The sequence below is a fragment of the Martes martes genome (assembly GCF_963455335.1).
Source record: "Martes martes genome assembly, chromosome: 8".
Lineage (NCBI taxonomy): Eukaryota > Metazoa > Chordata > Mammalia > Carnivora > Mustelidae > Martes > Martes martes.
This window is the reverse complement of record NC_137895.1, coordinates 33,986,944-34,014,905: the sequence shown is the minus strand read 5'-3', so window position 1 is coordinate 34,014,905 and position 27,962 is coordinate 33,986,944. Positions and strand designations below refer to the sequence as shown.

The 27,962-nt window shown below is 33.8% G+C and overlaps 1 protein-coding gene across 1 annotated transcript in view; it reads left to right on the top strand.

Moving 5' to 3' along the window:
- Nucleotides 1-27,962, top strand: part of LRRIQ1 (leucine rich repeats and IQ motif containing 1) — a gene marked incomplete at both ends in the record, with an annotated part of 189,908 nt that overhangs the window by 92,640 nt on the left and 69,306 nt on the right. The window contains 5 exons of the mRNA XM_080812199.1: nucleotides 4,125-4,214; nucleotides 4,869-4,990; nucleotides 5,519-5,614; nucleotides 5,841-5,923; nucleotides 12,810-12,911. Coding sequence (XP_080668325.1) covers nucleotides 4,125-4,214; nucleotides 4,869-4,990; nucleotides 5,519-5,614; nucleotides 5,841-5,923; nucleotides 12,810-12,911 — 493 coding nt within the window. The remainder of the gene's footprint in view (nucleotides 1-4,124; nucleotides 4,215-4,868; nucleotides 4,991-5,518; nucleotides 5,615-5,840; nucleotides 5,924-12,809; nucleotides 12,912-27,962) is intronic.

Genomic DNA, 27,962 nt, shown 5'->3' with positions numbered 1-27,962 from the left:
TATAAACCAAAGTCACAATAATACTAGTTTTTAAACCTATAGTTGTTTTTTTTTTTCCTCTGTTAGTCTCTTTAAATCATGTAGAAACAAAAAGTAGGGTTACAAAGTGTTGCTACAATAATATTGGCTTTTATAATTTCCCATGTATTCATCTTTACTGGGATCTTTGTGTTTTTTTTTTTTTTTTTTTCCACCTGACTTCCAATTGCTGCTTGTTTCTTCATTTCCACCTGCAGCACTCTCTTTAGCATTTCTTTCAGGGAGACCTAAAGGTAATGAACTCTCTCAGCATTTGTTTGTCTAGGACTATTTTAATTTCTCTCTTGATTTTGAAGGACAGTTTTGACAATACAGGAATTTGGGTTGACAGTTATTTGTTTTTTGTTTTTTGTTTTAACTTTAGCATTTTGAATACATCAGCTCACTGCCTTCAGGGCTTCAAGGTTCTGATAAGAAATCTGCTAGCTGTCTTATTGAGGATTCCTTATATGCGATAAGTTACTTCTCATTGGCTTCTTTCAAGATTCTCTCTGTCTTTGGCTTCTGAAAGTTTGATTATGTGTCTCAGTGTGGGTCTCTGAGTTCATTATATTTCAAGTTCTTTGAGTTTCTTGGTTGTTTATATTCAGGTCTTTCATTGAATTTGGGAAAATTTTGGTCATTATTTCCTCAAATATGCACTCTGCTTCTTTCTTTCTCTGTTCCTTCTATGACTTCCATGATATATATGTTGGTCTGCTTGATGGTATCTCACAGGTCCCTTAGGTTCTATTCACTTTTCTTCAATCTTTTTTTTTTTCTATTCCTCAAACCTGATAATTATATTGTCCTATCTTCAAGTTCACTAATTTTTTATCTGCCTACTCAGAGACATCTCTCTCTAGTGAATCCCACTAGGGAGTATTTCATTTCAGCTACTGCACTTAAGAACTCCAAAATTTCTTCTTGATTTCTCTGTAGATTTTCTATCTCTTAACTGATATTTCTGTTTTATTTATACATCATTTTCTCTCCTTTTAGTTCTTTAAATATCTTTAAAACAATTATTTAAAAATCTTTGTCTAGTAAATCTGCCATGAGGTCTTTATTTTTTTATTTTTTTAAAGATTTTATTTATTTATTTGTCACAGAGAGAGATCACAAGTAGGCAGAGAGGCAGTCAGAGAGAGAGGGGGGAGCAGGCTCCCTGCTGAGCAGAGAGCCCGATGCGGGGCTCGATCCCAGGACCCTGGGATCATGACCTGAGCCAAAGGCAGAGGCTTCAACCCACTGAGCCACCCAGGCGCCCCTGAGGTCTTTATTTAAGGATAGTTTTGGTTGATTTATTTATTTTTCCTTTGAATGTGCCATAAACTTCTCTGTTTCTTTGAATGGTTTGTGACTTTTTTTAATTTACAATTGGATATTGAATGTAATAATTATGGTGACTCTAGAAATTAGATTCTCTTCCCCAGGGTTTGCTGGAGTTTTGTTTTTGCTTTTATTATGTTTGCTTCTATATTATTGTAGTCTGTCTCTGTGCTGAGTATCAGCCCGAGTTTTATATAAACTTAAGGTCTCCTCAGGTCTTTTCTGAGCCTGTGCCTTCCCCTATAATGTATGCTAACAATCTAATTTCCCACATATATGCAGATGCTTTTGAATATTCTAGCCTTTTTTTTTAAATTTTTTTTGAGATTTTATTTATTTATTTGGCAGAGAGAGACACAGTGGGAACAAGAGCACAAACAGGGGGAGAGGCAGAGGGAGAAGCAGGCTTCTCACGAAGCAGGGAGCCCGATGTGGGGCTCGATTCCAGAACCCTGGGATCATGACCTGAGCTGAAGGCAGATGCTTAATGACTGAGCCACCCAGGTACCCCATTCTAGCCTTTAAAAAAAAAAAATGAGCATCCTTGTCTTTGATATCTCACTCCCAAAAGATGAAAGAGAAAAGTGAAGGGGTAAGGGAAGGACACCAGCCCATTAAAACCCCTGGAAATCACTTAGCTGGTAGCGCAGGGGCTTGCAACAAGGGGGGAAGTACAAGGACACCCACGTCTTTGCACCTCTGTATCGGAACTAATCAATGCTCAGTGCACAGATCATCATATTTGGAGGACAGGGTCCTTATTGTCCACCCTGGCTCTACAAGCTATGTGCAGGCTACTCCTGAATAGCTGCCTAACTCAGGGCCAGGGAGTAGAGCTGACAGCTGTGCTAAAAGCTGAAATTGACTAAAATTAACCACAATTTACCATCCAAGTTTTCCCCTGGAAGTTATAAGCCATCAATAGATTCCAGAGTTCCAAAATAGTTACATCAGATGGATACTGCAAGTGCAATCATTTTCTAGGTTGGGAGACAGGGTCCCCATTCTTCCTACTCCACCATCTTCCCAGAATCCTCTGCCACATTGCCTTTCATTGTATTGTCTCCACATTTTCACATTGTCTCTTCACTTTAACAGTTTTTCATCAGAGTAAGAATACGAATTTGATGATCATTGCTATGCCATGGGCCTTAATCTTTCCTGGGATTGAATTGGATTTTTCTTTATTTGCCACATAAAATAAAGAACTAAAATATCTGAGCCTTGAATCCTGTTTACATCAAATAGCACATTTTAAACGAGATATTTATTCTTAAAACATATATAACTGTGATATATATGTTAATAATGTCTGCCTGGAAAAAATTGGACATTGTACCTGTTGAACAACTGCGTAGTCAAGAAACACTGAAAATTGTATAAATGGAAAATAACGTTTAGTTCTCCTCAGAATAGAATCATTCTAGTTTTTAAATCATAAATGTTTGACTATTGGGGCACCTGGGAGGCGCAGTCAGTTAAGTGACCAACTCTTGGTTTTGGCTCAGGTCATGCTCTCAGGGTCATGAGATTGAGCCCCAGGTAGTGCTCCTGCTCAGCACGGAGTCAGCTTGAGATTCCCTGTCCCTCTCCTCCTGCCCCTCCCCTCTTGCTCTCCCTCTCTCTAAAATAAATAAATAAATAAATAAATAAATAAATAAATAAATATTTTTTAAAAGGGCACCTGGGTGGCTCAGTCTGCTAAGCATCTGCTTTTGGCTCAGGTCATGATCCCAAGGTTCTGGGATCAAGCCCCACATAGGGTTCCTTGCTCAGTGGGAGTCTCCTTCCCCTCTCTCTCTGCCCCTCTCTGGCTCATGCTCATAATTTCTCTCTCTCTCTCATAAATAAATACAATCTAAATAAATAAATAAATAAAATTTAAAAATCTTTAAAAATAAAAGTGACAAATGTCTGAATTTTTTAGAACTTAAAAAAAAACCAAGTTCACGGGCATTCTGATCTTTTTTGTAAAGATTCAAAAAACTTCATAGAACCACAGAAGTGTATTCTAAACCATATTAGCTAATCCAGGCAATAAAATTTAGATAATTATATCCCAAGTGATGTAACAATAGCATACTTAGTATAGGTCCTCTGTCAAAAGATAAAATAAATTACATAAATGGAACAAAGATATTTTAAGATTAAAAAGTGAAGGGACTTATAAAAGTATCATTTCAAAATTTAAATTTACATTTTTTTTTATCATTCACACACTTGAATTAGAGACTCTAATATTAGGATCCATGATTTTTATGTTGCCACAAAATTTATTTTTCCACCTATTCAGAAAATTTGTGAAATTTTTGAAGAAATTAAGCAAAAGCTATCATATAGACAGTGTTTATGGAAAAATTGATTCTAATGTGTTAAAATACCATAAATTCTCAATAGTGAGGTTTGGTGGAAAATATTAATATTTGAATTATAAAGAGATTAAAGATTATTTCCCTCAGTTACATCCGGAGTTGGCTCAGAATCATGGTTATCAAATAGTTAAATACACTGAACAATCTGCACCTCTTATTTTTTGGAACACTTGAGCACTCAAATTCTCACTTTATCCCACTTAGGGTTGAGAAGTCTTTTATTTTTTTACAATGTTTGCGTTAAACAGGTGTATAACATCTCACAATAGCAAGTAGCATATTTTCCTGTAAATAAAAACTCCGACATATTCTCTTAACATTTGTCGTATAAAAGACAATTTAAAAGGCTCTTTGTAAACATGATGCAAACTGAATTATGTGCATTGTTTATTATTTGTGCAGGCTGCCTTAGAGAAAGAATGGCTAACTTTAGATTCCACCCGCTTTCCTTCACAAACACTGCTTTTCCCAAACCAGCTGCACTGGCCAAAGGTAATATGTCATGGAAATCTCTTAGTGCTCCTTCTTTTCTCATTTTTAAGGTTCTGCTGTGCTGCAGTGATTAATAATGCAATTTATTGACTTGAAAAACACAATTACTTTTAGAAACCTCTGACTTCCTCCTCATCCCCAGATGTAATTTTTCATATAGCTTTTCTTTCATTTGCTCCTATTTTTTTTCTTTATTTTGGATTTCTTTCAACACTTTATTTCACAGTAGCAAAAAAAAATGATATACTTCAGCTGCATATTTGGCAGTAGACTAAAATCACTAGTTGACAGCACTTTAAAAATACAAAAATATGCATTAAGAGGGCAACAGCTGAAGATTCTCAGTCAGAGGTCAATGGACTGCAATATCTGTTATTTATTTGATAATCTTTGAAGTTTTTGTTTTCTGATATTTTTTAAGATCTTTGCAATTAATCATTCTGTATATGCAAACAATACTAAAAATCATATCCCCCACCACTACAATAAAGTACATTTTTATGTGTATTACATAAATTTAATTTTATTATAATTTTCAATTTTTATATGTGTTTTCCTTGGGAGACTGCTCAATAATATGCATGTAAAGTAATATATAAGTGCTGGAATTTTTCAATTTATTTTATACTTAATATACATTACTTTCCTGATAAGTTCTCTGGAACTTTAAAATATGATGATGCTTCACTGAATTTACAAAGTCATCCAGCTCAAGCATGGCTATGTAATGAGAAAGAAGATTTGTTTTCATCAGAACACGCACAGTTTAATAGCAGGTAAGCTACATTTACTCTTTTAAGAGTCTCAACCCATGAGGAGAGTATTACACTTACTACAAAAGTAGTAAAACGATGAAAAGTAGGTACAAATTTGCTTGTATAGAAGATGGAAGAGCACTTAATGTTAAAAGTGTAATCATTTTATGGGGTTTTCAGTTAAAAAAAAAAAAGTGTGAGGTAGCTTCCTTAAAGCAACAACAAAAGTTAAGTGTCAGTGAAATATTGTCATTAATGGTTGTAAACAAGTGAACTTTTAAATACTACTATATAGGTAGAGATAAGGATTAGAATAAAAATTCCAGTGCTGCGTTTCTTTCGACAAAAGGATTGAAATATGCTTCAAGTAATTGAAATGTAAACATTTTAAATTAATGGCAGACTTTTATTACTTTTCAAGATAAAGTTTTTCTGTAACTTAAATGGATTTTATTTCCAAGTTTGAGACAACATAAACAGCTTGTAGTTTTAAAAAGTGCTGATATACTTGTGTTGATTCAGTTAGTATAGTTTTTTTTCTATTGCCAGATCACAAAATAGGACTTTATCCTGGACTCCTGAATCAAAGACCAGCAGAAAGAGTTTGCTAAAAACTGAAAAAGAAGAAAAAATTTCAAAAGAATGGTATGTGGTCTATTTTACACTAAAATATGAAGAAATTGAGAGACTTTTAAGTGTTCAGGGTATTTTTTAAGACTTTATGAATTATTAGTTTTTAAGAAACTGTATGCATGTTGCAGATTCTTAAATGGGAATCTATATAGTTCAGATATGTATGTTTATATGCATATGCATATATTAATATGGTCTGGATTTTTTTTTGCCTTTATTAAATTTAATCTTTTAATAGGGGCTTTAAGGATATTGCTACTGCTCAGCAAATGTTGAAGAGAGCACAGAAGATGAAATCAAAGAAATTAAGGAAAAAATTAGGTGGGTGATGAATGCTCTTTGAATAATAATTTTGTGTCTGATAGTGAAGATAAATTCTTTTAAAATATTATTTCCCAAATCATATTTAATAATATTTAATAAGAACAGAAGTAAAATTCACAGATATGAGTATATCTGAGGTAATAATTCTGAAAACTTAAGGAAACGTAACAAGAATTATGTTATTACATTAAATGATTTGTTATACACTTAAATGCTATCTTCACTTCCCCCGATTTCTTATTTATTTTGTTATTGATAATTCTGTCTATTGTGCACTGAGAATTATGGTGTAATTTATTTCTAAATTGGTTCACTTTGACAAATGTTGATTCTAAAGAGTGCTTATGTACTTATTCCTTTCTGTGTTTTTAAATTGCTTGTTTGAGAAATTATTTCTATAAATTTGTTAGCTTCATGAATATTAGCTGTGAGGGCTTCACAGCTTCACTTTGGGAAAGAAATACAATGTATATCTTCAGGATTATGCTGAACTTGGGAAATGTTCAGAAGCATCCTTTCTTCTATCCCATTTGATTCTCCAAATCATTTGCTTCTTTGGGTACCTCTAATCATTTTAGTATCATTACTTAATAGCGGAGTAGTTTATAGTCTCAGGGCAAGAAATAGCCGGCCATTGTGACTTTATATCTATGATTAAAACTACTTAAAACTAGTTGCATATTGTATATAACTTAGCATTTACTTGTAACTTTATATTTACTCATGGACTCATAGGTTTAATATAAGTAATATGACCTCTTTTAAAAAGCTGTTTTGAGTTTTTCTTGTTCAACAGCTTCTTAATTTACAATGATTTTAACATCAGTAAAATGTTTTCATAAAAGTACCATTAGTCCTGAGAAAAACAGAGAATCTATCTTATAGTTCTAGCTTATATAATTATTCAAAGAAGCATTCAGAAGATTAATTTTTCTTTATTAATTTTCCCACTTATTATTTTAATCATTAACCCATAGAATTTTAAAAATTTATATATATATATATTTAAAAAAAACAAAAATAAAAATAACCAAAATACCACTGGTTTCCAAGAAATAGCTGATATTTTTGACACAGAACTTTATTGATAAATTCCTGATGATTTATTTTTATATTCACAAATGTTCAACTTTCCTTTTTTAGTGTTATATTAATGACACCTTTCATCTTTTTGAGATAATGTAGTATTTTTCATTGCATATGTCAGGTTTGAGAGAGTGAAATTTTAAGCATTTTTAAAGAAAATGTGAGTATGTGCTCTATTCAACTTGCTTTGTGCTCCCCATACTCCTGTGATGTAAACTCCTGTTAAGTTCATCAGAACTCACTTAACTGAGTACTATCTCGTAGTTACGAGGGAAATAGTAACTCCAAGCTCTTAACAATAGTGGGTCTTCCTTTCAGTCCTGGGGAAGTAGAATCCAGTACAGTAACTTAGGGTAGTTTGATAAACTTTTTTTATTGCTTCGATGTATATTTTTATTCATATTCAATAGCAACAAACATTCTATAAGTAGCTCTTTTGAGAACAACGAAAGTTTCTGAGACTCCTGGGGGAAGTTCAAATATCAGAAGTGGCTTAAGTCTGATTCAGCCAAAGTTCAACAAATAATTATTACTTATTTATGTTCAATAGCTATTTTTAAAAGATATTTACAATGTTTGTAATAGTTTCTGATAATGAAGCTAAAGCAAAGTTTATTTTGTTAAACTCTGTCTCTGGAAATATATACGTCTTTCTTGCTAATTCTTATAACTAAGGGATTTTCATTGTTGTTGAACTCATTTTTAATAAATCAGCACAATAAATAATAGATTTTAGCAAAAATTTTAATAAGGAATTTATGCTCATATATAAAAACCAAACCATTGTTTTAATGGACAAAAATTAGACATAATCATCATCAGGCAAAAATTTAAGCCCATTTTTATCTGTCACAAGGTGGCATGGTAGGGTAACAAATGTAAAAGGACAACCAGACATACAAGTTAACAACCACTCTTAAATTTAACATTTTGACAATAGTCATTAAGTGTGATCTGTTGGGTAAAAATACAAAATGGCAACTGTATAATTTTTTATAGGGATCATTACTCTAATTACATGATTGTAAACCAAATTGCGTTCTTACTGCTGTGGGAGGTTTTATGTCTCTGTTAAGTTTTTGTTTTACTTTTGTTTGATCAAAATATTAGATTTATGAAATAAAAGCAAATTTTTTTCTTTAAAATTTGAATTCTGATATGTAAAACTTACTGATGACCTTTAAAATTCTTCTCATTCTTTTTCTCTACTGCCCCCTCACAACATATATTCAGAATAGAAATATCCAAAGTAAGGTTAAGGATAAAGTCATGATAAAGAACATCAGTAGGATCCTCTCCAATTATGATGCTTTAATCTATTGGTTAATAATGTAGCACTTATGTCGCTTTGTATCTGTGACTGAATCATTTAAGACTCTGTACTTCTGGTTTTCTTCTTATAGAAAAAGAACTTTCTAGTATCTTTCCTGTTTACATTTCAATCTGTGAACTTATTTAAATCTGCCTAAAATAATGGCCATAGTTTTAAACTTTTACTTACTAATAAATTAAAATGAATTTTAGATACTTAAACCTTAAAAATTTGCTAGTAATATACATGGAGATAGATCGATTGATCTATCTATATCTTGTATGGCTAATCTGCCAACTTGAAAATCGTAAGCCACCAGAGGGCAACATTGTCCATAAAACTGCTGGAGACTAGCCATCTCTGGGGGTAGGGGGCAGGAAGGGTAGAGCATCAGAGAATAGAAACTTAATTAAATGGAATCAGTTAAGACCTCCAGTCTAACAGGGCAGTAATCCTCGTGGGGGTGGGGCATAATTGCACATATCATGGAAGCTTTAATTCAGATTTCTACCATGAAAAACTTTAGCACAAGTTGCTTAGTTGCAAACACATACTTCCTGTCTGTATCTTATACATGTGTTTATTAGTCAAGGGATATGAGTCCGCATAGCAATATTTGATTTAAGATGAGAATGAAAACAGGACAAAGGCAGAGGGTTAATTATTTAAGAAAGCTACAGATAGAGGAAAAATATGACTGAGTTTGCTGATTAGTGAAGAAGAAGGGGGCCAGGGAGACATACGGTATAGGCAACCATCCGGGGAGACTCAGTATTGATGACTTCTATTGGGATAAAAAAGGCCATCAGCTTTAAACAGAAAAAAACAGGAGGAGGACGGGAAGTGGGAAGAGGAATTGGTTGGAAGCCATAGGATGAAATCTAAAATTGTGGAGAGTTATATTTACTCAGTTTGAGTTTGTGTTCTGACTGTTGTTATTCCTAGTAAGTTATTGCTTAATAAATATAACGGACATAAGCATAAACAGGTAATGACTGGTCTTGTTTTTATGGGGTTTTAATTTGTCTTTTTGTTTTTACTATTGCCTCATGAACAGAAATGATTTTAGAACCTGGTGATCTGTGTTGGAATTTAGCAGATACCTACGGGAGTTTAGGGTTTATAACTGCAGTGGAGAGCATCATGTGTAAGATGAGAGTTGCTGGTTTATTGAAAACATGAGTCAATAACCTAATGGTAGTGAGCATAACTGGTAGAAAGATGGAGAGGATCAGGATGGGGAAGAGAATAGGTGCTTGGGGTTTATGTGGAACACTCCTTAGAGAGGAGGATTTCTGAGTATAGGGGTTTGGGTAGAGAGCAATGATAAGAAGCTGAAGGGCTAAGAATATAAGGACAAAAACATAATGTGATTTTCCAACATTTATCATATTTATGCATGTCACATTTCAAATTTCAGACAGTGAAGAAAGAGTAGGATGAAGCAAACAAGTTTAATTTAGTTATAAAGGTAGGACCACAACTAGGGATAAGAATTATCTTGCAGCTGTTTATAATATCTAATATACACTCAAGTACATATTAAGCATCTAATAAATACTTGCTTATTTTATTTCAGTGATGAAAATAGCTTGAGACTGTGATGTTACCATTAGTTATAGACCAGAATGAAGCCAAGTAGAAAATAAGTTAGGCTAACTTTTTAATATGAATTGAGCACTTCATGGGCTATAGCAAAGAGATCAGGTTGCAAAATGATAGGGTAACTAAAGAATGAGTGTTAAGGATCAAAAGGGAAGAGTATAGACAAAACTGTGGCAAAATAAAGTTTGTTGATGATTTATTTTGTTTATTTCAGTGATTTCCCAAAAGAATTAATAAGAATTTTGATCATGTGTGCTCTCAACAAATCAAAAATAAATAAAATTTATTATTGATAATGGTAAATTACTATTTACCATTTAAATAGTAAGATCCTGGAGGGCCAAGACTCTCCTTATTCCCCACTGAATTCCCAGAACCTGATAGATACCATACCTGGCATATGGTAGATGTTCAATAAATAACTATTAACTAAGTCAGCAGTAAATTAGATAAAAGTCACTAAATGCTTTTGACTGTGTGTACATGTATGACTGGGTGTATGTATTGAAGTCATTTAAGTATATGTTTCTATTTGAGGAGATAAATTTAAATTAGTAAATGATACTCCTTATAAAAGTGGAATACGGGATGCCTAGGTACCTCCGTTGGTTAAGTGTCCAACTCCTGATTTCAGCTCAGGTCATGATTTCAGGGTTGTGAGATTAAGCCCTGCTTCGGGCTCCACACGGCATGGAACCTGCTTAAGATTCGCTCTCCCCCTCTCTTTATGGCCCTCCCCCTCCTATAAAATATAAATAAATAAATAAAATGATGAAGTACATCTAGTCATTCAGCCTTAACTTATAACTTATTTTACAGCACTACTGTACTTGTATGTACTTGTATGTACAGAAATGGATAATAAAGTTTTTATGTATGAAGTTAATAAGAATATCAACCAGTGAGCTAAGATGAGGACTCTAGAAACTAAAAAGGGATTATACAAGGAATGAAATAATTTTAAGAATATTCTAATGCCTATATAGGTTATGTTACTTAAATGAGATAATGAAGTACAGAGCCATATGTGTAATAGAAACTCAGCTTCCTTATGGGTTTCTTTAAATATTTTATAAAAATGTATTTAAAACCTATATCCCAGACACTGAGCAAGTCATACTGGGACATAAAAGATTTTAAAAACTGCAACATCATCCTACCATTGATGATCTCAAAGGAGTAGATTTAAATGTATAAAACTGATTTTATAATGCAAGAAAAAACTACCACAAGCTGTACTCTTTACAATAAACTTGTCCCTTGACATGTCTACTTGACTTTATATTTTTGGGAGTTAGAGTAGTATCTTATTTCACAGTGATATTTCCAGGGGCTATCAAAATCAAGTGATTTTTTTCTCCATCTAGAGTTACTATGTTTCTTGCTTCTTATCATTATCCCTTTGCAACTTGCATTACTGTTAGTTTTAATAAATTTAAGGTTGCAATCACAATGTTTTAGAATGAAAAGATATTGAAAATGTAGCACTCTTTATGTGCCCCTGATGAATAAAATTATCTTTTTGTGTAAATTGAACTAGATAACTCTCCTAAATATTTTATATATATTATTTAATCTTGATAATAATGAGGAACGCTCAGTGGGGAGTCTGCTCCTTCTCTCCCTCTGCCTCTCCCCCTGCTTGTGCTCTCTCTGTCTCTGTATCTCTCTCAAATGAATAAATTAAAAAAAAATCTTTAGAATATTTGTTATTTTTATTGATGTCATGTTGAATTCATATAGAACTACCCAACTCTTAAAATACCTTAGGTCACACATAATTATGAGGTATGCCCAAATATTGACAAGTATTTTCCCTAATCTTGAGAAATATAATCTCTGTGAACCATGTAAATCATGCTTAATAATGATAAATTGTTGCTGGACTAATGGAAATATTAGGTATCCACATGCTTGAAAAATAACTCTGCGACTACTATTCTGTTTTTCTAATTAACACTCTAAAAAATATACTACCTTAGCATTTAATTAAAATATGTAATTTGGGCTCTATGCTATTTAAATTATAATTTTCCATTTAGCATATTCAATTATATATTGCATTAGATACTAGTTAAGCAAAGATTCTTAAAGTCTCCTTTTGCAAGATAATGTAAGATATTAAGAAAATGTATGCTGCCTTAACTCGTGGTTTTATGTTAACCTACTTTAAACGCATAACTTTCCACTTTTTCTTCTATCCCCTGTTACTTACATCACTATTTTCTTTTCTTACAGTTCTTCAACAAACAAAAACTGCAACTGCACCAATCCCCCATTACCAGTAAATCATAGGGCTCTGTGTTTACAATCATCCTATTAATTTCATAAAATTAATAGATTTAGAATGCTCTTGGCTATAAAATGTATATAGAACAACTTCTTTGTTATATAAGATATTAAGGCAAAAGAGAAACCATTAATTTATTTGTAGAATTAGTGAAATGATATTTTTTCTATTTCTTGTCTTATCATTTGTCTTGCTTATATCTTCTATAACCGAGCTCCTCATATGCAGAGGAAAGAAGAGTAGAGTATATGATTTTTCCTGTAATAATGCCTTTTATCTACTATGCATTTATGGAAATTTTTCCTTATTCCAGCATATATATTTAAGAATTAAAGAAAGGAGCTATAATAATAAATAGTAAAGCAATTCCTCAAATAAAAAAATGATGCCATAACTAGAAAATTTTCTTACAATTTTTTCACATTACTAGTATTTCTGTGCTTTATATTAAATATTGGCTATATACTTAATCAGATAACCAAAAATATATGAATGGTTTGTTACTATTTACTATCATAAAAATTTATAGCCACTATCAGAGAAGGAATTAGCCACAGCTGAACTTTTGTCTTACCTTGCTTTTTGTCTAGATCCCATGGTTTGCCTAGCATTATTCAAAAACAATGAAAATAAAGTTTCTGTTACAAAATCACCAAAGATGGCACAACCCAGAAGAGATGGTTACTTTGAAGGTATGGTTTAATCATAGATCTGTTGAAAGGTTTTAGATAAAAATGGAGTATGGAATTGTTGAATCACAATATTATACACCTGAAACTAATGTAACACTGTATTTTGACTAACTGGGATTAAAACAAAAGGCTTAAAAAAAATATGGGATACCTGGGTGGTTCAATCAATTAATCGGCTGCTTTTGGCTCAGGTCATGATCCCAGGGTCCTAGGATCGAGTCCTACATCAGGCTTCTTGCTCATTGGGGAGTCTGCTTCTCCCTCTGCCTCTGCCTGCCACTCTGCCTGATGATCTTGCTCTCTTTCCGACAAATAAATAAATAAATAAATAAAATCTCAAAACAAGTAAATAAATAGAGAGATTTGTAGGAGAAAAAGATGAAGGTGGAAAATTATATTTAAAATGAAATTTTGGGGGGACACCTGGGTGGCTCAGTGGGTTAAACCTCTGCCTTCGGTTCAGGTCATGATCTCAGGGCCCTGGAATCAAGCCCCACATCAGGTTCTCTGCTCAGCAGGGAGCCTGCCTCCCCTTCTTCCCGCCTGCCTCTCTGCCTACTTGTGATCTCTCTCTCTCTCTGTCAAATAAATAAAATCTTTTAAAAAAACATAAAATTTTAAAATCCTCAATAGTCCTAAAGTACACATGAAAAAAAATTACATATAAAATATAAGTAATAAAAGTCAAAATGCAGTTCTTAGAGCTAAAATACTAATTTAGTGTATTGATTCATTCACATAGTAGTTTAGTATTTGTATCAGTGCTTATATAACTTTAAATTTCTTACATTTTTATGTGAAAGTCTTATAAAGCTGTTTCATCATATAACTAATTTTATTTAAATTTTATACTGACTGATAATATTAGCCTATATCAGTAGAAGTGAACCCACGTGGAAAGGATATTCTAATATATTTACTTCAATGCCAATATACACAAATTGCATTATATATTATAAATTAAACTCTGGAATTTTAAATACTTTACTATATTTGAAGCTTGTCCTACTCACTTTTGGGGCAAAGGATTTACACATCGAAAGGGCAAATTAAACTCATAACCAGCAAGGAAATTGAAGCAGTAGTCAAAAATCTCCCAACAAACAAGAGCCCAGGGCCAGATGGCTTCCCAGGGTAATTCTGCCAAACACTTCAAGAAAAATTAATACCTTTTCTTTTCCAAAAAATAGAAATGGAAGGAAAACTTCCAAACTCATTTTATGGGGCCAAAATTACCTTGATCACAAAACCAAAGACCCCATCAAAAAGGAGAATTACAAAAAAAAAAAAAAAAAGAGAATTACAGACCAATATCCCTGATGAACACAGAAGCAAAAATTCTCAACAGAATGCTAGCTAATAGGATCCAACAGTACATTAAAAGGATTATTCACCACAATCAAGTGGAATTTATTCCTGGGCTACAAGTTTGGCTCAATATCTGCAAATCCGTGTCATACACTACAATAATAAAATAAAGGAAAAGAGCCATATGATACTCTCAATAGATGCAGAAAAAGCATTTGAGAAAGTACAGCCTTATACATCAATATCATCAAAGCCATCTATGAAAAACCCATAGTGAATATCATTCTCAATGTGGAAAAAATGAGGGCTTTTACCCTAAGGTCAGGAACATGGCAGTGCTGCCCACTATCACCACTGCTATTCAACATAGTACTAGAAGTTCTAGCCTCAGCAATCAGACAACAAAAAGAAATTAAACACATCCGATTTGGCAAAGAAGAAGTCAAACTCTCACTCTTTGCAGATGATATAATACTTTATGTGGAAAACCCAAAAGACTCCACCCCAAAACTAGAACTCATACAAGAATTCAGTGAAGTGTCAGGATACAAAATCAATGCACAGAAATAAGTTGCATTTCTGTACACCAAAAACAAGATAGAAGAAAGAGAAATTAAACAGTTGATCCTATTATAATGGCACCCCAAACCATAATGGCATCCCAATAACCAAAGAGACAAAGAATCTGTACTCAGAAAACTACAGAGTACTCATGAAAGAAATTGAGGAAGACACAAAGAAATGAAAAACATTCCATGCTCATGGATTGGAAGAACAAATACTGTGAAAATGTCTATGCTACCTAGCGCAATCTACACATTTAATGCAATTCCTATAAAAATACCATCAACTTTTTCCACAGAAATGGAACAAATAATCCTAAAATTTATATGGAACCAGAAAAGACCTTGAATAGCCAAAGGAATATTGAAAAAGAAAGCCAAAGTTGACAGCCTCACAATTCCAGACTTCAAGCTCTATTACAAAGCTGTCATCATCAAGACAGTATGGTACTGGCACAAAAACAGACACATAGATCAATGGAACAGAATAGAGAGCCCAGAAATGGACCCTCAACTCTATGGTCAACTAATCTTCAACAAAGCAGGAAAGAATGTCCACTGGCAAAAAGATAGTCTCTTCAACAAATGATGTTGGAAAACAGTCACAGGCAGAAGAATGAAACTGGACCATTTCCTTACACCACACACAAAAATAGACTCAAAATAGATGAAAGATCTCAATGTGAGACAGAAATCCATCAAAATCCTTGAGGGGAACCCAGGCAGCAACCTCTTTGACCTTAGTCGCAGCAACTTCTTCCTAGATACATCGCCAAAGGAAAGGGAAGCAAGGGCAAAAATGAACTACCGGGACTTCATCAAGATCAAAAGCTTTTGTGCAGCAAAGGAAACAGTCAATAAAACCAAAAGACAACCGACAGAATGGGAGAAGATATTTGCAAATGACATATCAGATAAAAGGCTAGTATCCAAAAATCTATAAAGAACTTATCAAACTCAAGACCCAAAGAACAAATAATCCAATCAAGAAATGGCAGAAGGCATGAACAGACATTTCTGCAAAGAAGACATCCAAATGGCCAACAGACACATGAAAAAGTCCTCAACATCACTCGGCACCAGGGAAATACAAACAAAACCACAATGAGGTACCACGTCACACCTGTCAGAATGGCTAAAATTAACCAGTCAGGAAACGACGGATGTTGGCGAGGATGTGAAGAAAAGGGAACCTTCCTACACTGTTGGTGGGAATGCAAGCTGGTGCAGCCTTTCTAGAAAACAGTACGGGGCTTCCTCAAAAAGTTGAAAATAGAGCTACCCTATGATTCAGCAATTGCACTACTGGGTATTATATCCAAAGATACAAATGTAGTGATCCAAAGGGGCACGTGCACTCCAATGTTTATAGCAGCATTGTCCACAATAGCCAAACTATGGAAAGAACCCAGACGTCCATCGACAGATGAATGGATAAAGAAGATGTGGTGTATACATATACGATGGGATATTATTCAGCCATCAAAAATGAAATACTGCCTTTTACAACAACATGGATGGAACTAGAGGATATTATGCTAAGTGAAATAAGTCAATCAGAGAAAGACAATTTTCATATGATCTTGCTGGTATGTGGAATTTGAGAAACAAAGCAGAGGATCGGGATCATGGGAGAAGAGAGGAAAAAGTGAAACGGGATGAAAGCAGAGAGGGAAACAAACCATAAAAGACTCTTAATCTCAGGAAACCAGCTGAGGGTTGCTGGAGTGGAGGGGGATGAGAGGGTTGGGGTGGCCGGGTGGTGGACATTGGGGAGGGTATGTGCCATGGTGAATGCTGTGAATTGTGTAAGACTGATGATTCACAGACCTGTATCCTTGAAACAAATAATACATTATATGTTAATAAAAAAAACAAATAGAAGATTATATTTCTGATTTCAGCATTTGGAAGAATTATGGACTTATATTATCAAATAAATATTTAAATGTATCAGAGAAATAAACATGACATAAGTTTGCCATTGCTTTCTCTTTAATGTTAAAATGTCCATCATTTTATCTATACTTTTGGATTATAATTTCTAGTAAGAAAAATATATTTGAATGGAAGTGGACCACTTGGAATTTTTAATATTTTGTCTTCTGTACTTTTTAAATAAATCTTAAAATTTATGCATTATTATAGCATGGTTGCAAGTAGACACTTTAACATTTCTATTCAGTAATGTCTCAAACTACAGAAAAATTGATTAACACAAATTTTATCCTTTTCTAGAGATGCCTATTAAATATGTAGCAGTGGGAGACATGGGATCTAGAATTTTCTTCAAAGTATTAACAATAAATACATACATAAAAGATAAATAAAACAAGTGTAGCAAAGTATTGAAACTGTTGAATCAAAAGATGATGGTATATGGAGATGTGTTCTACCATTCTACTTTTTTAATATTAAAATTTTTCCTTGGAAAAACATTTAAAAAATTTGGTGGACATTAAAGGTGTAAAAAACTAATATTCAAAAAAATACTTGTCGATTAGTATTTTAATACAATTAAAATATGTTTTCAGTAGAAGATAAAGCTTGGGTTTTAAATAATTATCTCATTACAATTTTAATTTCATCATTTCACTATAAAAGAAAGAATAGAAAGTTTACTAAATCAGTAACAATTGCACAGCTATTACCTGTTAAATAAAAGCATTTTTACTTTAGAAAGGCAGTGCCTAGTAAGAAAAATAACTAGGGCATTTTTTGCCCTTTAAATTAGCATGCATCTCAGAATCAGAAGGGAGAAATCTATCCCAGCATATTCTACTGCATTATCTCTTGTTCTGTGAAATGTGAAGACATGTTATCATCTAGACTGGTATATATGAATGTATGGTTTATTTACAGATTTGTGTACTAATATAAAATATATGAGGAATAGTTCAAATAGCAATAGAAAGAAAGTGGCCTGTAGAACACGGAACATTTCTATCTGTACTTCATAATATGAAGTTGTATGTTTTTATTTACTTTTCCCCATATGAAATGTGTTTAGTTTACTTTTTTTTTCTGAAACCTCAAGTACATTTGGCATTTCATTAATTTCACTTAATGGCCATTATGTATATACCAGATATTCTAGTGACTGATCGTTATTTTCAGGGTTGTTGTTTTTGTTGTTGTTTTTGAAGGAATGGGCTTGGCAAAAACAGTTGTACACAGAAGAACTTTTTTTCTTCAACCAGTATGTTTATTTCTATCTTTTTTTTTTTTGAAGAGGAAAAAGTGAGGCAAAGGTTATTTGATCATTGCTGGGCAGGTTGAATCCCATGGTATCTTTACCTGCTGCTGTGGCTCACAAGCCTCCTAGATTCACACTATTTCTTAACTGGCCAGGAAAGCCAGTCGTCTTCCACATTAGTCACCTGATTCACTCGAGTTTCCCAGTAGAGGGTACATTTTAAAATGAGGTCTTTTGAGATATAATATCAATTATATAAAATGCACATTTTATATAATTTTAGAGTACAGTTCATTTCAATATATTTGCAATTATACAACTATCACCACAATTTCATTTTAGAGTATTGGAGGGACTTTTCCCTTTAAAAATTCAAGTAAAATTAATAGCTGGACATCTTACCCCCGCCCCCCGCCAAAGTGAGTGAGATCAGAACTAAACTTCATTGTAGGTTTAGACTGAATGATGATCATAGACTGAATGAGTCTATGTGGAACAGTATCTCAGCACGATGGCATGCCAGCACTGTCGTATTATTTCCTTTTGTTTTGTTGAAATTAGATGATAGTATTATTTGACTATTTTTCTCTATTCCCATTTTATAATAACATTATCTGATTATTTTAAAAGCTGAACTTAAAAAAAATAAAAGCTGAACTTAAAAATCCTTTCTTTTCTACTTTGCAATATTATCTATAGAGGTTTCCATGATTTGTCTTATAAACAGTACTAAAATTCTTTACTTATTATTGCTGCTTTTTTCTGAATGTCACCAGCAGAACAAAAAGGATGATGCATATCCTCTAGTAGGCAAAAAAAAAAAAATGCACTTAAATTTAAGGAATACTTAATGAAATATCAAATTATATTAAATGATGTAAGTTTAAGAATTGTTCCCTTTTAATAGACCATGCTTTACAAAATATCCTCCTTTCATTTTGTTTCAAGTTTTTATTTAATTTTAGTTAGTTAACATATAGCATAATATTGGTTTCAGGAGTAGAATTTAGTGATTCATCACTTACATGTAATACCCAGTGCTCATCACAAGTGCCCGCCTTAATACTCATCACCCATTTACCCCATCACACCCACCTCCCTCCAGCAACCCTTAGTTTGTTCTCTCTAGTTTAATCTCTTATGGTTTGTTTTCCTCTCTTCCCCCACACTTTCCCTATGTTCATCTGTTTTGTTTCTTAAATTCCACATATGAGTGAAATCATATGCTATTTGTCTTTCTCTGACTGACTTGTTTTGCTTAGCATAATATACCCTAGCTCCATCCACCTACTTGCAAATTGGCAAGAATTCATTCTTTCTGATGACGGAGTAATAATCCGTTGTATATATACCACATCTTCTTTATTCATTCATCAGTTGATGGACATTTGCGGTCTTCCCACAACGTGGCTATTGTTGATAATGTTGCTATAGACATTGGGGTGCATGTGTCCCTTTGAATCAATATTTTTGTATCCTTTGAATAAATACCTAGTAGTACAATTGCTGGATCATAGGATAGTTCTATTTTTAAATTTTTGAGAAACCTCCATACTGTTTTCCACAATGGCTGCACCAGTTTGGAATCCCACCAGAGGTATAAAAGGGTTCCCCTTTCTCCTCATCCTCACCAACATCTGTTGTTTCCTGTGTTATTAATTTTAGCCATTCTGACAGGTGTGAGGTGGTATCTCATCATGGTTTTGATTTGTATTTCCCTGATGATGAGTGATGTTGAGCATCTTTTTGTGTGTCTGTTGGCCAACTGTTTGTCTTCTTTGGAAAAAATATCTATTCATGTCTTCTGTCCATTTCTTAATGGGATTATTTGTTTTTTAGGTGTTGTTTGATAAGGTTCTTTATAGATTTGGGGTTTTTGTTTGTTTGTTCGTTTGTTTTTTAAGGTGTTACTTGAGAGTGAGAGAGTGAAAGCACAGGCATGAGCCCGGTGGGGGCAGGGGCAGATGGAGAGGGAGAAGCATACTCCCTGCTGATCCAGGAGTCCATGTGGGGCTCCACTTGGTGCTGGATCCCAGGACCTAGGATTATGACTGGAGCTGAAGGCAGACACTTAACCAACTAGGCCACCGAGGTGCCCCATATAGATTTGGGGCACTAACCCTTTATCAGATATGCATTTGCAAATATCTTCTTCCATTCATAGGTTGTTTTTAAAGTTTTGTTGGTTGTTTCCTTCACTGTGCAGAAGCTTTTTATTTTGATGATGTCCCAATAGTTTATTTTTGCTTTTGTTTCCCTTGCCTCAAGAGACTTGTCAAGTAAGAGGTTGCTATGGCCAATGTCAAAGACGTCACTGCCTGTGATCTCCTCTAGGATTTTGATGGTTTCCTGTCTTGCATTTAGGTCTTTCATCCTTGTGAATTTATTTTTGTATATGGTGTGAAAAAGTAGTCCAATTTCATTCTTCTGGATGTTGCTGTCCAGTTTTCCCAACACCATTTTTTGAAGAGGTTGTCTTTTTTCCACTAGATATTCTGTCCTGCTTTGTCGAAGATTAGTTGACTGTACAGTTGTGGGTCCATTTGTGGGTTTCCTTTTCTGTACTATTGGTCTATGTGTCTGTTCTGTTTTCATGCCAGTACCATACTATCTTGATGACTGCAGCTTTGAAATATAGCTCAAAGTCCAGAATTGTGATACCTTCAGCTTTATCTTTCTTTTCCAAGATTGTTTTGGCTATTCAGCACTTTTTGTGGTGCCATACACATTTTAGGATTCTTTTTTCTAGCTCTGTGAATATCTGTATTTTTTAAGTTTAATTCAACAGATTAATCATTTCTGTCTTAATTGTAATTCTATCCTTGTTAATAGTCTTAGGTGATATTAATTAATACTATAATTTTTGTCCATATTTTTCTGTTTATTCACTTAAATTATATAATTTATGAAGAAGACATAATAAAGTAAAATTTTTATTAGTTGGTCTTATTTAAACTCTAAACTGTACAAATAATCTTGGATATTTTACAACATTCATGAAATATTGACAATTTTTGTCTAGCTGCCAAATTTAGAGCTTTAGCCTAATGAAGTCTGGGGAACCTTTGACAACACCTGTTCCCCAGGTAACCTCATACATGTGCTGGGTGTTAGGTATCAGTCAGTTATTCCTGTGAGACATGACTAAGAGCCTGAGGGTTTTATAGATTCAGCATTGATTCACTTGATTTATTTGTTTATTTATAATTTATTAAGTGTTGGATAACTGTTTTGGTTTACTCTGTATCACCCATAATCTCTAGTTAGGTTTCAATATCTGATCCTACCTTAGAATTTGAAACACGTTCCTGATTATTACCTTAAAGATATCCCAACAAGTTTCCCTTTCTATGTTAAAATGCTCAATTTAGAACTTGACATCACTCATATAGCTATCATATCATATCATAGCTATCACTGGTATAAAAAGAAGCCTAGCTTAATGAATGTAAGTCTAGATTCCTGAGTTAGTCTAACACAGTCTGAATCTTGGTTCCACCACTTATTGGCTTCTGGCCTTGAGGACTTCATTTAACTTCCCTGTTTAGAATTGTTTTTCACATGTAAAACTGGATACTAATAGTACCTGGTTGTTGGAGATTACATGAGTTTCTACTTGTGAAATGTTTGAATCCACAGTATAAATACATAGGTAAATGCTCAAAACTTGTAATCATAGGGAACAGTCATTTTAAAAGTATAACTTTATTTTTTTTATCTTGTTTGTGATTGGTAGGATTGTATTTCTTGCTAAGTACTGTGCTAAGAGTTTTACTTAAATTCTCTGATTTAATCTTCTCAAAAACTCTGAAGAATGTATTAAAACTGTCAATATGAGGAAACTGGCTTTGAGTTTGAGAAGTGATTTGCCCAAGGTCATACAGAGAGTAAGTGGCTGAAAGGGAATGGAGATAATCTCTTTATCAAAACAGTGCTAGCGAAAATCAAATAAGATGCAGACACTGAAGGGCGAAGGTTCTTGGATAACCCTAAAATGCATATACAAACTTAGAATCAAAATATTTAGGAAAAAAATAAAGACTAATTATTAAATTAGGTAAAACTCTGGGAAACAAATAATCAATTTTGTTCTTTAGTGGTTTCTCATAACTTGTGTTAATATAAATTAAGAAACAGTTTAGTACCAACATGGTGATATATATCTGATTTGTGCCTTGTAATTAGCTCCTGTCTTACCTAATATTATTTTAATTTTATTATGATAACCCAGCATTGTTAAGGACCAAATCTACTAGGCTCTAAGGGTGATCAGACTTTCAATCACCTATTTTAATTTTCAGATGGATGAGGACATCTCCAAATAGCCCCAAAATAAACCTATATTTTTGCTTCATTTACTCTTCTTATTTACAGATAAATTATTTTCTTTCCCTAATCTGCTGAAATTTTAAAACTTGCTACTTTTAAACCAATGCCAAATTCAGACTTGGGCTTTAGCCAAGGAAAGAAGCTAGACAAGTCAGGAAAAGAATTAGATCTGGCCCAACAACCTTCTCAGAGAGGCAAATTTTGTCTTAGGTCCTCCATTCCCTGGGACATTTTACTTGATTTTAATGTCGGGTTTTCTTAATTCCCAGTCTGATGCTGTCATCACTAGCATGCTTTCTATTTCTCCTCTTATAAAACTGAAGATTTACACATACCATATGTCCTTTTACATCATAGATGTTCAAATATTTTTGTATTAAATTTTTGAGCATTGAAGACATTAAAAGCCTTTAACTTCTATAATTTTTACTTCAGAGCATTTCTAATCCATCTTCCTTTGTGGTATTTTTTATTGTATGATTACAAGCATTTTCTTCTCCAGCTTTCTTCCTTTTAGTACCAGCTTAGGGCACAGAGTCACATGATGTAGATTGTTTAAAAGTAGGTCTTGTATTTCCATCCCTGTATAGAGTACTTGCTAAAAGTGCCAATGTGATTAAACATTAAGAATGGTGGAATAAATGCAAGCAACCAAAGAATACCTGAAAGTCATGCTCTAAAGAAGAGATGCTTGCAATCTTATTTCTACTGAGCAAGACTCAATATTAGTCAAAGTAGACAAGGGTATGAATATTCATAAAATCTGATCTGTCTATGAATATCTCAGTTTGCAACAACGACTATTCTTTGAATTACTATTTTCCTGCTATATTTCAAGCTCTGTAATATTCATGACCCTTAGGATAATACCTAATGCATAATTGATGCTTTATAAACTTTTTTGATGCATAAAAACATAAAGGACCTTTAAATAGCTTCAAATATAGATGGAACTGCAAGATGCTTATATAATGTCCTTGAATGTGCTGCTTCCTTTGATGAGCTAGATTCACTGTCCTGTGCATTGCAGGAAATCTCTTCACTTGGCTAATTCTTATCATCTCAAATATTAATCTTTTTTTTTACTTTAATAACATGTATTCGTGATGCTCAAATATGACCAATCAATGGTTCTTAGGTATTTTACATTTCCTTCCTTCTTTCTTTCTTTTTTTAAATTAACATATAATGTATTATTAGCCCCAGGGTACAGGTCTGTGAATTGCCAGTTTACACACTTCACAGCACTCACCATAGCACATACCCTCCCCAATGTCCATAACCCCACCACCCTCTCCCTACCCACCTCCCCCTGGCAACCCTCAGTTTGTTTTGTGAGATTTAGAGTCTCTTATGGTTTGTCTCCCTCCCTTCCTACCCCCAAAACCCCCCACGTTGCATCTCCACTTCCTCATATCAGGGAGATCATATGATAGTTGTATTTGTCCAATTGACTTATTTCGCTAAGCATAATACCCTCTAGTTCCATCCATGTCGTCACAAATGGCGAGATTTCATTTCTTTTGATGGCTGCATAGTGGTCCATTGTATGTATGTATGTGTATGTATATGGTCCATTGTATGTATCCATGTTGTTGTAAAAGGCATTATTTCATTTTTGATGGCTGAATAATATCCCATCGTATATGTATACACCACATCTTCTTTATCCATTCATCTGTTGATGGACATCTAGGTTCTTTCCATAGTTTGGCTCTTGTGGACATTGCTGCTATAAACATTCGGGTGCACATGCCCCTTCGGATCACTACGTTTGTATCTTTAGGGTAAATACCCAATAGTGCAATTGCTGGGTCGTAGGGTAGCTCTATTTTCAATTTTTTGAGGAAACTTTATGCTGTTTTCCAGAGTGGTTGCATCAGCTTGCATTCCCACCAACAATGTAGGAGGGTTCCCCTTTCTCCGCATCCTCATCAGCATCTGTCATTTCCTGACTTGTTAATTTTAGCCATTCTGACTGGTGTGAGGTGGTATCTCACTGTGGTTTTGATTTGTATTTCTCTGATGCCCAGTGATGTGGAGCACTTTTTCATGTGTCTGTTGGCTATCTGGATGTCTTTGCAGAAATGTCTGTTCATGTCCTCTGCGCATTTCTTGATTGGATTATTTGTTCTTTGGGTGTTGTGTTTGCTAAGCTCTTTATAGATTTTGGATAGTAGCCCTTTATCTGATATGTCGTTTGCAAATATCTTCTCCCATTCTGTTAGTTGTCTTTTGGTTTTATTAACTGTTTCCTTTGCTGCACAAAAGCTTTTGATCTTGATGAAGTCCCAGTAGTTCATTTTTGCCCTTGCTTCCCTTTCCTTTGGCGATGCTCCTAGGAGGAAGTTGCTGCAGCCGAGGTCAAAGAGGTTGCTGCCTGTGTTCTTCTCAAGGATTTTGATGGATTTCTTTCTCACATTGAGGTCCTTCATCCATTTTGAGTCTATTTTCATGTGTGGTGTAAGGAAATGGTCCAATTTCATTTTTCTTCATGTGGCTATCCAAATTTCCCAGCACCATTTGTTTCCCAGCACCATTGAAGCTGTCTTTTTTCCATTGGACATTCCTTCCTGCTTTGTCGAAGATTAGTTGACCATAGAGTTGAGGGTCTATTTCTGGACTCTCTATTCTGTTCCATTGGTCTATATGTCTGTTTTTGTGCCAGTACCATACTGTCTTGATGATGACAGCTTTGTAATAGAGCTTGAAGTCTGGAATTGTGAGGCTGTCAACTTTGGCTTTCTTTTTCAATATTCCTTTGGCTATTCAAGGTCTTTTCTGGTTCCATATAAATTTTAGGATTATTTGTTCCATTTCTTTGGAAAAAATGGATGGGATTTTGATAGGGATTGCATTAAATATGTAGATTGCTTTAGGTAGCATCAACATTTTCACAATATTTGTTCTTCCAATCCATGAGCATGGAACATTTTTCCATTTCTTTGTGTCTTCCTCAATTTCTTTCATGAGTACTTTATAGTTTTCTGAGTACAGATTCTTTGCCTCTTTGGTTAGGTTTATTCCTAGGTATCTTATAGTTTTGGGTGCAATTGTAAATGGAATTTACTCCTTAATTTCTCTTTCTTCTGTCTTCTTGTTGGTGTAAAGAAATGCAACTTATTTCTGTGCATTGATTTTATATCCTGACACTTTACTGAATTCCTGTACAAGTTCTAGCAGATTTGGAGTGGAGTCTTTTGGGTTTTCCACATATAGTATCATATCATCTGCAAGGAGTGATAGTTTGACTTCTTCTTTGCCGATGCAGATGCCTTTAATTTCTTTTTGTTGTCTGATTGCTGAGGCTAGGACTTCTAGTACTATGTTGAATAACAGTGGTGATAATGGACATCCCTGCCATGTTCCTGACCTTAGCGGAAAGGCTCTCAGTTTTTCTCCATTGAGAATGATATTTGCAGTGGGTTTCAAACATTAATCTTTTAAGAAAACTTTTTTTGATTTCAGCTTAGAACACCACTCTTTGTGTTCCCACAGTATCCTGAATAAAATTTTATCTATCATATAATAAAATGTAATATGATATAATAGCCTCTTTACTTTTGCTCATCACTTACTGCTTATACGAGGCATTATTGTATGTGCTTTATCTATAACAAGTAATGAAATCCTCACAGCAACATGAGGTAGGAAATAAAACTTTATAACTTTATTCTTATTAGAAAAGTGAAAATCTTTCTGCACTTACAAATAAAGATCAGCTAGCAACATCTTGTCTAATTTTTGTATGAAATTTTTTTTTAAATTTCTTAAGATGACTAATAGAAGAGGATTTGGGGAAAGTCAAAGCAATAAAATAAAATTGAAAAGTAGGTGGGAGGCCCAACTTGGAGGTAATTGTAGATCAAGAGCTATATTTTAACCTCCTTTAAAAAATTTAATATGGTAGCTTTTTATATAACTAAGCATCTAAAATCTTTCCATGACCTCTCATTGCTCTTGGAACAAAAACTATCTTCCATATCATGGCCCGCCTGACTGTAAATGTCAGACCCTTATTCAATTCCTCAAATATGATAAGAAACTTTTTACTTTGAAGCTTTTGTATTTCATTGTTTTGCCTGGAAACTCTGCCCTCCACACTTTGCACAAATGACTCTCTCATTGTTTAGTTTATGTTTCCACTCCCATAAGAGAGCTTTCTCTTACAACACTGCCTAAGTAGCCTTTTCCTCTCTACCCAGTTACTCTCTCACATAGCACCTGCTCCATTTATGGCATTTATGTGCTATTTTTCTATTTATTAATTTAAACTGTTACATATAGTGTACCTGGGTAGCTCACTTGGTTAAGCATCTACCTTTGGTTCAGGTCATGATCTCAGGGTCCTGGGATCAAGCCCTGCATCAGGCTCTCTGCTTAGTGGGAAGTCTGTTTCTCCTTCTCCCCCCAACCTCAAATAAATAAAAAAAACTTTGAAAAAAAGTTACTTATATGTTGTTTTTTCCACTAATAGAATGTAAGTTCCATGAGGGGAGAATTATGTCAGGCAGACATTTCACAGTTTTATCCTCAGCACTTAGAATAGAGCCTAATATATATTTGGTAGTCATTAAATATTTCAATAAAAAAGAAAATATGTGTATGTGACCTGCTTGTAATTAAAACTCCCTAAATGTATTCTAGATACTATCATGCTATTTTTAAATATAAGGTTCAGAATTATTTTAATTTTCTATGGAAAAAAAATCTGATTAGGAATTCAGTCCAGTAAAGCATGAAACAAACTGTAAACATTTAAAAATTATGTAATTAAAATAAAATTATTAAATTTTTTAAAATTACCATAATTACCTTATGGATAAGGTGGATTCAGGAAGTAGTAGTTCAGGGTTAGAGAGAAGCTGATTAAATTCTTCTTTATTCAATTAGTTATGAATGGTTTCTATTTTCTGCTTCCCCCCAAATTCAGCCAAAAGAGAATATTTATTCTATATTCTACAGTGTGTGTGTTGGTTAGGGTGTGTGTGTGTGCGTGTGTGTGTATATGTGTGTGTGTATACATACACACATATCTAATGTATATATCATTTACATGTATGTATACACCTTATATATGTTTCATATGTGTGTGTATATATATTCTCTATATATATATCAAATGATCTCTACATTTCTTCCTATGCAATATTTGCCACACTATATAGATTGATAGATAGATTGATATTACATATATAATTAAAAAATGGGAGAGGTGCCTGGTTGGCTCAGTTGGTTAGGCCTTGGACTCTTAATTTCTGTTCAGGGCATGATCTTAGGGTTGTGAGATAAACCCCCAGGTCCTGCTTGGTCTCTGCAGGGAGTCTGCTTGTCACTCCCTCCCTCCCCCATTCTGCTTGCAAGCATTCCTGTTCTATCTATCTAAAATAAATAAATAGATAAAATTTTCAAGAAAATAAAAAAAAATGGGAAGGGAGTTCTCAAAGAGCTCATAGAGTTCTTTGAAATGAACCATGATATGTAGGCTATGAGATGTTAGTATTTTCCATTCAAAAAATACAAAAGGACTTCCACTTCCAGTAATAGGAAACTATGAAATCCAAACCAATCCTCCTGAAGAGAATAACTTAAAAAGCTGGAAAAATTGGGGCGCCTGGGTGGCTCAGTGGATTGAAGCCTCTGCCTTCGGCTTGG